The 12,750-nt window shown below is 53.4% G+C and overlaps 1 protein-coding gene and 1 pseudogene across 1 annotated transcript; both read right to left on the bottom strand.

Moving 5' to 3' along the window:
* Positions 1-3,139: 3,139 nt before the first annotated feature.
* Positions 3,140-3,697, bottom strand: LOC116501341 (olfactory receptor 14C36-like; the record flags this gene model as incomplete). Its single annotated transcript, XM_032206857.1, has 1 exon — positions 3,140-3,697. A coding segment is annotated over one exon (558 nt), but the record flags the coding sequence as incomplete, so codon positions are not given.
* A 5,477-nt stretch (positions 3,698-9,174) lies between these two features.
* LOC116501427 lies at positions 9,175-10,108 on the bottom strand (annotated as a pseudogene).
* Between the last annotated feature and the right edge of the window lie 2,642 nt (positions 10,109-12,750).

Here is a 12,750-nt window from a genome sequence, read left to right as displayed (position 1 = left end):
CTGTAGTCAAGGTCTGGTGCAGCACTCGCCTGCCCTTTGTGCCCTTAGAGACACCCCATGGCCCTGCCCAGCACTGCCCTGTGCTGCTGAGCCATCAGGGCAGATGGAAAGGGGCTCAGCAGCAGAGATCCCCATGGACGTAGGTCTGCTGCCCACCCTGAGCAGCACAGGCAGGGGGGAGACCCGCGGGTATCCCAGGGCACCACAGCCCCTGGCTCTCACAGCAGCACCGACAGCTTGGGGCTCTGTGGGGAGCACAGGGCAGGAAGCAGCAATGGCTGACCTGGCCAGCACGGACACAGTGCCCTGGGCAAGGCTCTCTGGGAGCAGGGATGGCCCTGGGGAAGAGCAGGGCAGCATTGCTGGGCCTATATAAAAGGAGAAATGAGAAGGAGAAAGCTCTTTGTGCAGGCCCCTGCTCGGGGCAGGCTGCTCTGTGGCTGGGCCAGGCCTCTTGTGCTGGCCTGGGGAGCGGGGCTGGCCCTGCGGGGCACAGGCACTGTGTGCTGGGGATCTGCCAGGCAAGAGAGCAGGGCTCCTGCAGCTTCACGGACCTCCATCTTCTGGCACCACGGACACCTCCTTGCTCCATGCATCCAGCAGATAAACACCTATCGGCCACCTGCTTTCTCTTCTTCTAGAGGAACTGGGGACAGAATAACAAAACCAAGTAAAACTCACAAATTGTGAGCCACAGAAGGCCCTGATGCTGTGCAAGAAATGCTCAAAAACAGCAACCACAACTGTGGGTGACCATCACTGGTCACACAACCAAAACACTGTACCAAAAGGGGCTGCTTTGCAGAGAGTAACAGCGCCCTCCTTGCTTGCAGCAAGGAGGGCGCTGGAGAGGGCCGGGGCCAGGCGGGTGGCAGAGCTCCATGCAGGGGCTGGCTGGTGGTCCCCTCTGCTGCGGACAGTGCACACAGTGTAACAGGAGGAGGGAAGGCAGGGCTCGTGGCCATGGGGTACAGCCTGGCCCTGGACACTCCATGAGCGCCTTGCAGGTCCTGGCAGGCTGCGGGGAAGGGACGAATGCCCTGGGCCCCCTTCCTTCTCTGCCCAGGCCAACAAGGGCCCAGAGTGGCCTCCTCTACCCTTCCCCTGCAGCTCTGGGCTCCCTTTGCACAGCCCTGGCTCTGCAGCACCAAGCTCTGCTGGGAGCCCTCCCCTGCATGCTGCCACCGCTCCCTGACGCTGCTGTTGCCCTCTGCCGGGCACTGCCCAGCCCAGCCCCTGCCCAACTCTCTCCTCCTCCCTGCCCTCTTCCCAGCCCAGCAGCCCAGGCTGTGCTGGCCCCAGGGCAGTGCCCACCGCAGGCTGCTGCAGGGCTCTGGGTACGGCCACCACAGCCCCAGCCCCTCACAAGGCACCGCAACTACTGGCACAAAGGCGGCTCTGGGCCTCCCCAGCAGCCCCCGCAATAGGGCCAGCCCCAGCTCAGGAGATGGAGGTCTGTGAAGCTGCAGGAGCCCTGCTCTCTTGCCTGGCAGATCCCCAGCACACAGTGCCTGTGCCCCACAGGGCCAGCCCCGCTCCCCAGGCCAGCACAAGAGGCCTGGCCCAGCCACAGAGCAGCCTGCCCTGAGCAGGGGCCTGCACAAAGAGCTTTCTCCTTCTCATTTCTCCTTTTATAAAGGCCCAGCAATGCTGCCCTGCTCTTCCCCAGGGCCATCCCTGCTCCCAGAGAGCCTTACCCAGGGCACTGTGTCCGTGCTGGCCTGGCTGGCCATTGCTGCTTCCCTCCCTGTGCTCCCTCAGGGCCCCAAGCTGGCGGTGTTGCTGTGAGAACCAGGGGCTGTCGTGCCCTGGGATCCCCGGGGGTCTCCCCCCCTGCCCATGCTGCTCAGGGTGGGCACCAGGCCTACGTCCATGGGGATCTCTGCTGCTGAGCCCCTTTCCACCTGCCCTGATGGCTCAGCAGCACAGGGCAGTGCTGGGCAGGACCATGGGGTGTTTCTGAGGGCACAAAGGGTAGGCAAGTGCTGCACCAGACCTGGCCCAGGAGCCTATAAGGAAGGTCTCTACTGTTGCTTTGCAGTCTTACGGGCCTTCACCTGCTGGCTCTCCACCACGTCTTCTGGCATTGCAGAGCCCTCCTTTAGCCCCTCAAATCCTCAGATTCCCCTTTTCCTTTACCAGACCCGTCTTTGGATACTCATACATTTTATGAGGTTCTAAGCACTACCCACTGAGCACCATGTCCCTGCAGATCTCCTGACATCTCCTGGCAGCTTCAGATTCCTCTCCAGGCTTTAATTTGCCATCTGCCCCACTGCAGGGGGTGCAGTCCCATGCAGATAAATTTAAGATCAGTTGTCTTAGGCAAGTTCTTTGCCTTAGGCAAGTTCTGCCATAACGGGAGCTCTCGGTCCTGCCCTTGGTTCCTCAGGAACCACTTTCAGCCTGTGTCCTTCACTCTATGATGAACACCCAGAATAGAGAAGAGAAGGGAGCAACCCCTTGGCTGTGTTCCTGATAGCACATTTGGAAGAGGTGTCCAGGGTCCTGGGTTTGCCCTCAGCAGCCCCTCTTGTTACTGTGGTGCTAGCAGGGAGGCAGCTTTGACCCAGGGTTGCACAGTGCCTGCTGCTGCCTGCAGCCACAGGGATGCCACTGCAGAGACAACAGGACTGTCACCAAGGTACTTGAGATCTGAGGGCTTACCCAGAACAATGTGGAAGCCTAAAGAGCAATAGTGAAAATGCCACATCCTGCTGCTGGCCATGGCCAGTGCTCCAGGGAAGCAGCAGCCCCAAACCAAAGGCAGCAGAGAGGCAGAGCCCAGCGGGCAGTGAGGGGCAGCCCCGAGGCCACCAGGGCTGCTCCTGCATGTGGCAGCTGGGCTCTTGGTCCTGAGCCCCTCCTGCGTGCTGGGGCTACTACCCCAGCTCCAGAAGAGATGGGAAGAGATGGCAGCCAAGACCAGTGAAGTTCTAATGGCTTTATTATTGGCTTTATCTACACAGGGAGCCGTCTTCAATAGGAAAATAATTGATTCTAGGGGGGGTAAAAATAATATTATTTAATTCACAAGTGAAATACTGAGAGAAAATAATAATACAGACATTAAATAACAGAAGACATGATATTATTTTCTTTCTGAGAAAAACTAGGATTTCTAATATTAGGCGTAGTATTATAGGTGAATTTGCTGAAGATGTGTGTATTCAAGTAGAGTCCTGATGGAATCCCTTAGTTCCCAGTTCCTCATACTGTAGATGAGTGGGTTCGCTGCTGGAGGTACTATTGAGTACAGAAGTGACACCACCAAGTCCAGGGATGGCGTCAAGATGGAGGGAGGCTTCAGGTAGGCAAACATGGCAGTGCTGACCATCAGGGAGACGACGGCTAGGTGCGGGAGGCATGTGGAAAAGGCTTTGTGCTGGCCCTGCTCAGAGGGCATCCTCAGCACTGCCCTGAATACCAGCACATAAGATACCACTATGAAGACAAAACAACCAAAGGCCAAAAAAATACTAAACACAAGTGCCCAAACTTCCCTGAGAGAGGCATCTGAGCAGGAGAGCTTGAGGATGTGGGGAATCTCACAGAAGAACTGGTCCACAGCATTGCCGTGGCAGAGGGGCAGGGAAAATGTAGTGGCCGTGTGCAGGACAGCATTGAGAAAGCCACTGCCCCAGGCAGCTGCTGCCATCTGGGCACAAGCTCTGCTGCCCACGAGGCTCCCGTAGTGCAGGGGCTTGCAGATGGCAATGTAGCGGTCGTAGGCCATGACAGTTAGAATTGAATACTCTGAACCAAAGAAGAAGACAAAAAAGAGAACTTGAGCAGCACAGCCTTGATAGGAGATGGCCCTGGTGTCCCAGAGGGCATTGGCCATGGCTTTGGGCAGAGTGGTGGAGATGCAGCCCACGTCGAGGAGGGCGAGGTTGAGGAGGAAGAAGTACATGGGGGTGTGGAGGCGGTGGTCGGCAGGCTACTGGCCTGAGGATGAGGCCGTTGCCCAGGAGGGCAGCCAGGTAGATGCCCAGGAAGAGCGCGAAGTGCAGGAGCTGCAGCTCGCGCGTGTCTGCGAATGCCAGCAGGAGGAACTCGCTCACAGAGCTGATGTTGGGCATTCTCTGACTTTGTACTTGCTTGTCTGTTGAAGGGGAGAAGGCAGAAAAAAGTTAGAACAGACTTCTATGAAGAAAATGGAAATAAAACAAAAGGCTGGCTAACTCATATTCAGACAAATGTCAGATCAATGAGCTTTGAAGTATTGCTGCAAAAGACTGAGCTGAATGCAAAGCAGAGCTGCAACTATTTCCCTCACTTTATTTTATTCTAGTTGCCCTATCCTAGTTGAGGTATTGGATTTTGACACTCCCTGACATTACTTGTACACTCACGGTGAAATCCTGTGTTTGCCAGGAGGCAAAAGGGCTGTGCCTAGGTGAAGACTGAGCAGAGCAGCTCTGCCCAGTGGTCCTGTTCTCAGTTGCTCTGTGTCACCTCTCTGAGCTGCAGGACCATCCTACTCAGATGTTTCCCTGAGAAGAAACAAAAGAAAACTGAGAGCAGAAAAGCCTGAGTCCAAGTGCATCTGGACAGAATCTTCACCTTGTCTCATGGGGTCTTAGCAGGATCTCAGCTCTTCCATCCTAACCAGGGCTGCAGAAGCCTCACTCCAGCTTCCCAGAGACAGCCATTCAGCAGCACATCCAGGCATGGCCTTAACACGGAGGTGTCTCCTCCTTCAGGTACCTGGATGCTGCAAGGGCACAAGGATGCCATGAGAGAGCTGCATCCTGCTGGAGAGCAGCCTGCAGACCAGGAGGACACCCCTTAGACTGCTCTGGATATTCACAAGCTGGGGTATCCCAATATTCAAACTGCATCCCCTGCAGTGTCTGGAGGAGGCTCGGCCACCACACTCCTGGCTGACCAGGGGTAGCTAGGTTATGATACTCCAAGGGGCTTCTGCCAGACTTCCTCAGCTCGCACTGCAACCCAACAGGACTCTCAAAGCCTACTGCATTGCCCACTGCCCTCCCAGAAACAAGACCCAGCAGGAGACCCTTCCAGGACCTGCGGCTGCATGGCCCTGCAGCCAGACCCTTACCTTGTCAAGGGCTGTGCAGGTTTCTCCTGCAGGCAGCTCTCAGCATCCTCCCACTGCCAACTGCCTTCAGCCCCTCTCTCCTTTTCTTCTCTCTGTGTCTGTGCTTCTGTGTCTCTTTCCTGCTGCACTGTGCAGAGGAGCTGCTCCTAGGCACAGCTGTCTCTCTGCTCCATGGCCCTCTTGCCACGAGCTCTCTCTGTCCCACGAGCCCGGCCCAGCTCAGCAGCACAGCACCAGCCCAAGGCACTGCAATCACCCCTCTGGGGGCTTTGCTGATGAGCCCACGAACCTCAGGCACTCAGAGACAATTGAAGACAGCTCTCCAGAAGTCCAAGTCAGAGGCAAGTTTCCTGCAGTGTCCCCCTGAGGGCCAGCACTGACACAGCCTCCCTTGGAGCTCGTTAGAGCAGGAAACTGGAGGCAGTGAGGACAAGGAGACAAAGGTGGTGTGAAGGTGACACTGATGTGTAGGAAAACTGGATGTGTGTCACCACGCATAAGGGCCAGGCCTTGACTCCCTACTCAAGGAAGGAATCTTTCCCTTGACAGGTTGCTCAGGGCTCTTTGTGGGGCATTAGGAGATGGGGATGTGCATGGCCAAGTGCAGGAGAATGGTACGACCCCTGCCTGCTTCATGGGTGGTGGCAAGGAGGCAATGAGGCCCTGGTGCTTTAACGATCAGCTGTCTCCTCATGGGCGTCAGTGGCAGAGACAACAGCCATAGATATGAACACAAAGACCTAGTCCTGTTGGGACTTTCAGCCTTGTCACAGTCCTCTACCCTGTCTATACATGGCTTTCCTAGGGACTCCGAGACCTCCACATCTTTCCTTTTTGGCTGCAGACCCTTATCTCTGTGGTGTCACAGCAGATCTGAGCTGAGTCTGATAACTCAGATCTTCTTGGTGGCCATGCTCCTCGTAAGACAGCTCTGTAGGAAGCTGGCCTGGTTCCTGGTGAGGAGGCACCACTGCTTGTATGGCATCCCTCATTGTACCCAGGGCCTCCTCCTCTTGGGCACTACTCACTCAGCAATGTCCCAGGCTGCCCTGGGTTTCTCTTCCTCTGGTACAGGACTGGGCTCTTCTCCATGTGAAAGTCAAGAGTTTTCTGAAGTCAAAATCCTGCAGATTCTCAAGGTTCACCCACAGTGATGTTCGATTCTATCAGCTGTTAATGTCAGCAGGCAGACAGTTCAACCTTAGTGTAATTGTGCTATCTCTGACTAGACAGCAGCAGCAGCAAGAGTTGCAGGGAAATTTGGATTTTTCAGGAGTAACCAGCTAAATGGAATTGCAGCACAGTCACTCAAGGGCAGGGGATGGAAGGCTGTCAGGTTCCACATTTGCTGCGCTTTCTTCTCATGCATGCTGTCAGTTTCTCTGGAATCGTGTTCTGAATGTTATGGGGCTCTGCAGGTGAAAATTAGAAGGGCCAAAGCCCAGCTGGATCTCAATCCATCTATTACTGTCAAAGACAAAAAAAAATAATAAAAAATAATAATAATAACTAAAAAAAAAAACTATTTTAAGTGAAGGAGGATTGGGGAGAATCATAATCCTTTATTGGATTTTTGGGGGAAAACCCAGTGACAAGGGATGAGGTAAAGGCTGAGACACTTAATGCCTTCTTTGCCTCTGTTACTAGCAACAAGACCAGTTGTTCCCCTAGACATTTCTTCCTCCTCATGGCCAGTGCCATCCTTCCAATGCACACTTTGTGGCAGTTTTTTTCTGCTGCTCTTTCCTACTACCAAAGAAAGCTCCATCATGTTGGAAACATGAGATGGAGTGATCACCTCAGACAACAAGAGAAGATTGACCTATGTCATCTACTTGGACTTCTGTAAGACCATTGCCATGGTCCCACATGACATCCTTGTCTCCAAATTGGAGAGATACACATTTGATGGGTGAACCATTCAGTGGATAAGGAGTTGGCTTGAAGGTCACACCCAGAGAGTGGTGCTCAGTGACTCTATGTCCTAGTGGAGGTTGGTGACAAGTGTAGCTCAGGAGTCTGTCCTGGGGCTGGTGCTGTTTAATATCTTTATCTATGACATAGACAGTGAGATCGACAATGAGATAGTACATTCTGTGCTTGTAGCCCAGAAGGCCAACTGCATCCTGGGCTCCATAAGCAGAGGAGTGGCCAGCAGGTGGAGAGAGGTAACTTCTACTTCTACTCCTTGTACTCTGCCCTTGTGAGGCCCCACTTGGAGTCCTGCATCCAGGACTGGGGCCCACAGCACTAGAAAGGTGTGCATCTGTTAGAGCAAGTCCAGAGGAGGCCCACAAAGATGAGCAAGGGGCTGGAGCACGTCTCCTATGAAGAAAGGCTGAGAGAGCTGGGGCTGCTCAGCCTGGAGAAAAGAAGGCTCCGGGGTGACCTCTTTGTGACTTTCAGTACTTAAAGGGGTCTTATAAAAAGATGTAGAGTGACTCTTTGCTCAATTAGATAATGATAGGACAAGGGGGAATGGTTTTAAGCTAAAAGAGGGAAGATTTAGATTAGAGGTTAGGAGGAAACTCTTCACTTAGACGGAGCTGAGGCACTGGAACAGGTTGCTGAGAGACCTTAGGGATGCCCCATCCCTGGAGCTGTTCAAGAGCAGTGTAGATGAGTCCCTGGGAAACCTAATCTCATAGGAGGCATCCCTGCTTATGGCCAGGGGTTTGGAACTAGGTGACCTTTAAGGTCCCTTCCAACAGGAGACATCCTCTGATTCTATGGTCTCACTAGCTATACCTCAAGCATGACTCCCATGCCATCAGCCTTCCTGTGGTCTATCACCTGACCGGAACAGAAGGTGCCTCACCATCATCTTCAGTGCCTTGAGCATGCTTCTGGCCTTTACGGTCCCTATCAGTGCCACATTTCTGCTGCTGGTCCATCAGCTGCACAGACAGAAGTGGCCTCCCAGCCTCCCTCACAGCCATGTGCCTCCTGCAGGTCCAGCAGATCCTGAGGCACACCTGATCCTCATCCCAGCATTCCCAGCCAGCTCCTCCTTGTGGCCTGTGATCTGACCACATACCTGTCACCTCACATGCCTCTTCCAATGCCATGGGACTGCTGCAGGACCTCATAGTCCCTGCCCTGCCCCGAGGGGACAAGCAGCTGAAGATAGGGGTGGACTGGGGTTAAATTCACAGAGAGCATGGCTTCACATTCACAGAGTCTATGAGCTATATTCAACAGGTACATCCATATCAGTTTAATGGGTGCTCATTAGCTGAATTAATGTAATAAGAAAAAGCACAAACACAACCACAAACAAAACAAAACGAAACAGGTATACTGGCTATTCCGTCAATTATTTGCATTACAATATATGTACAGAAGCAGATCAAAAATTTCTTGCATCCAAGACACATCTTGCAATCAATTTCCACAAGGAATGCTTGAGCTCCTGGCTCCTCATGCTACAGATGAGGACGTGCTCTGCTGGAGGCACCACTGAGTACAGAACTGCCACCACCAGGTCCAGGGATGGGGAGGAAATGGAGGGGGGCTTCAGGTAGGCAACCATGACAGGCCTGAGAAAGATGGACACCACGGCCAGGTGAGGGAGGCACGTGGAAAAGGCTTTGTGCTGGCCCTGCTATAGAGACGACAGGACTGTCACCTAGATTCACAAAGTCTAATCGAAATACAATAAGTGGCAGCTGGGCTCTTGGCCCGAGCCCCTCTTGGTTGCTGAGGCTGCTCCCACAGCACCAGAGGAGATGGGAAGAGAGGAATACTGAGACCAATGAATTTCTGATGATATCTTTATTGTCTTTCTCTACCAAGGAAGCCTGGTTCTCTGTGTATGTTAGATGATATGGTCAAAGCAAACACAAAATGTAACATTTAGAATGCTAAGAATAATATTATTAAAAACAAAATAAAATATTTTAAAAATACTAACAGAGGAAAATAATTTTAAAAATATTGTATCATTTTCCCAAATAACATTTTATTTCTTTTATGATTATTATTAATGATAATGTATGATTATTATTAATGATAATGTATTGATAGCACTAGTAATTATAAGAATGATATTTTATAATATGAATCAAAATTGCATATTATCAGAAATACATCTTCTGAACACATTACTAATGCTTAAGAAGCATGTATTGAAACAGTTTCCTCACTGCATCCTTCACCTCTTGGTTCCTCATGCTGTAGATGAGGGGGTTCACTGCTGGAGGCACCACTGAGTACAGAAGTGCGACCACTAGGTCCAAGGATGGAGAGGAAATGAAGGGGGGCTTCAGGTAGGCAAACATGCCAGTGCTGAGAAACACAGAGACCACGGCCAGGTGAGGGAGGCACGTGGAAAAGGCTTTGTGCCGGCCCTGCTCAGAGGGCATCCTCAGCACTGCCCTGAAGATCTGCACATAGGACAGCACAATGAAAACAAAACAACCAAATGCTATAAGAAACACTAAACACAAGTGCCCCAACTTCCCTGAGGTAGGCATCTGAGCAGGAGAGCTTGAGGATCTGTGGAATTTGACAAAAGAACTGGTCCACAGCATTGCCATGGCAGAGGGGAAGGGAAAATGTGTTGGCCGTGTGCAGGACAGCATTGAGAAAGCCACTGCCCCAGGCAGCTGCTGCCATCTGGGCACAAGCTCTGCTGCCCACGAGGCTCCCATAGTGCAGGGGCTTGCAGATGGCAATGTAGCGGTCGTAGGCCATGACGGTGAGAAGGAAATATTCTGCTGATATAAAGAAGAGAAAGAAAAAGACCTGTGCAGCACATGCTTCACAGGAGATGGCCCTGGTGTCCCAGAGGGCATTGGCCATGGCTTTGGGCAGAGTGGTGGAGATGCAGCAAAGGTCAAGGAGGGCGAGGTTGAGGAGGAAGAAGTACATGGGGGTGTGGAGGCGGTGGTGGCAGGCTACGGCGCTGAGGATGAGGCCGTTGCCCAGGAGGGCAGCCAGGTAGATGCCCAGGAAGAGCGCGAAGTGCAGGAGCTGCAGCTCGTGCGTGTCTGCGAATGCCAGCAGGAGGAACTCGCTCACAGAGCTGATGTTGGGCATTCTCTGACATTGAACACAGTTTTCTGTTAAAGAGGAAAATGCAGAAAAATGTTAAAACAGATTTCTCTGAGGAAAACCTATTGTGTGTCGTAGAGCACCCCCAAACAGAGCCTCTCTCTTTGCAGAAGAACCTTTCTGCATCTTTCTTGTTTGAGCTGTGGCTGGTGCTGGCTGAGAGGGACACTGGGAGCGGGGGCTGCTGTGACTCCATAGAAGTCCTTCCTGCTGTGCAGCTGGAGAGAGGCAGAAACATGGGGGAAAATTACATTCCGTCCACTGGTCAGATCCATGAGATCTGCAGTGTTGTTGCAAAAAAATTATCTTAATACAGAGGCAGAGCTGCAGGGATTTTGTTTCCTTTGTTTTGTTCCTATTATCCCAATAACACTTAGGAGAGGTATTGGATGGTTGAGCTCCCTGACATTTCCTGTGCACTCCCAGAGAAACCCTGTGGGTGCCAGGAGGAAAACAGACTGTCCCTTGGTGAAGACTGAACAGAGCAGCTCTGTCGATCAGACCAGTTCTCAGCAGGCAATTGTCACCCCTCTGAGCTGCAGGACAATTGCTCTCAGGTGTTTCCCTGAGAAAAAATGTAGATGACTGCTAATCAAGGAGGGCCAAATCAAGCCAGAGTTTGAGAGCTTCTCCTCATATGGGCTCTGCCTGTACTGCTGGCCATGCCTGCCCCACAGCCCATGGGCTGCAGGGGGAGAGGAGGCCAGGGAGGGGCTGCTCCAGGGGAAGGCATCTGCACCGCAGGGCATGGCCACGAAGTGCCCAAATCCCCCCTGCCACTGCGTTTCTACCAACAGCTCCTTCTGGCCGCCTGCCCCTCTCTCTGCTGCCTGCAGCTGTCCCTGCCGGGAGCTGCTGCTCTGCGCCCACCTCTTCTTTCCCCCTGCCCGTGCTCACAGACCCCATCCCACGCGGCTGTGCTCAGCGCTGCCCTGCAGCACCCTGCCACCAACAGGGCCCTGCCAAGGGGCACCTCCATGGCTGCAGGAGCTATGGGGCAGCTGACAGAGAGCCCGGCATGGCCAGCCAGGGCAGGGTGTTCTGGGCTGACCGGGGGCACCTGCCTTAGGGCACTCCAAGGGGCTTCTGCCAGACTTCCTCACCTCGCACTGCAACCCAGCAGGACTCTCAAAGCCTACTGCATTGCCCACTGCCCTCCCAGAAACAACACCCAGCAGGAGGAGACCCTTCCAGGACCTGCAGCTGCATGGCCCTGCAGCCAGACACTTACCTTGTCAAGGGCTGTGCAGGTTTCTCCTGCAGGCAGCTCTCAGCATCCTCCCACTGCCAACTGCCTCCAAGCCCTCTCTCCTTCTCTCCTCTCTGTGTGCCAGCTGCGGTCAGAGCCCCCAGCCCTGCTGCGCTGTGCAGAGGAGCTGCTCCTGGGCACAGCTGTCTCTCTGCACCAGGATCCCTTTTCAAATGAGTTTTATCTGTCACAGGAGCCCAACCCAGCTCAGCACCAGAGGCCTAGATCAAGGCACTGCAATCACCCCTCTGGGGGCTTTGCTGATGAGCCCACGAACCTCAGGCACTCAGAGACAATTGAAGACAGCTCTCCAGAAGTCCAAGTCAGAGGCAAGTTTCCTGCAGTGTCCCCCTGAGGGCCAGCACTGACACAGCCTCCCTTGGAGCTCGTTAGAGCAGAACCCTGGAGGCAGTGAGGACAAGGAGACAAAGGCAATGGGAAGGTGACACTGAGGTGTAGGAAAACTGGATGTGTGTCACCAAGCACAAGGGCCAGGTCTTGTCACATGGCACACATGAAGGGAGATCCTTTGCCTTGACAGGTTGCTCAGGGCTCTTTGTGGGGCAGTAGAAGTTGGGGATGTGCATGGCCAAGTGCAGGAGAATGGTACAACCCCTGCCTGCTTCATGGGTGGGGGTGAGGAGGCAATGAGGCCCTGGTGCTTTAACGATCAGCTGTCTCCTCTAAGGGCTCAGTGGCAGAGACAACAGCCATAGCCATGGGCACAAAGACCTGGGTTGTGACTTTGAGCCCTCGTTGAGCCCTTGATCCTTTCCACACCAGGCTGTCCTAGGGACTCCCAGACCTGTACCTCCTGAGGGCTGCAGACCCTCTTCTGTGTGGTGCCACACTGGATCTGAGCTTGAGTATGATAACTCAGATTTTCTTGGAGGTCCTGCTCCTCATAAGGCAGCTCTGTAGGAAGCTGGCCTCGTTCCTGGTGAGCGGGCACCACAGCTCATAAGGCATCCCTCGTGGTGCCCTGGCCCTCCTCCTCCTGGTCACTGCTCCCTCAGTAGAGTCTGCCCTGATGTGTAGTTCCTCTTCCTCTGGCACAGGACTAGGCACTTATTGTTCAAGATGTTCCTTTAGGCAAACTACTGCAGTTTCTCAAGATTCCACTGGACAGATGCTCCATTCTGTCAGGTGTTCATGTCTGCAGGCAGACAGTTCAACCTTCCCGTGTCTGTGCTGTCTCTGACAAGATAGCAGCATCAGGAGCTGCATGGAACGTTTGGATAATACAGGAGTAAGAAGCTGAATAAAAGTGCAGCATAGAATCACAGGAGAGTAGGGGATGGAAGGCTGCCATGTTCCACCTCTTCTGTGCTTCCTTCTCATGCATGCTGTCAGTTTGTCTGGAGCTTTGTCCTGAATG

This window comes from Aythya fuligula, chromosome W (assembly GCF_009819795.1).
Source record: "Aythya fuligula isolate bAytFul2 chromosome W, bAytFul2.pri, whole genome shotgun sequence".
NCBI classification, from domain to species: domain Eukaryota; kingdom Metazoa; phylum Chordata; class Aves; order Anseriformes; family Anatidae; genus Aythya; species Aythya fuligula.
Note: the sequence above shows the minus strand (reverse complement) of the source record. Positions and strands in the feature narration are given on the sequence as shown.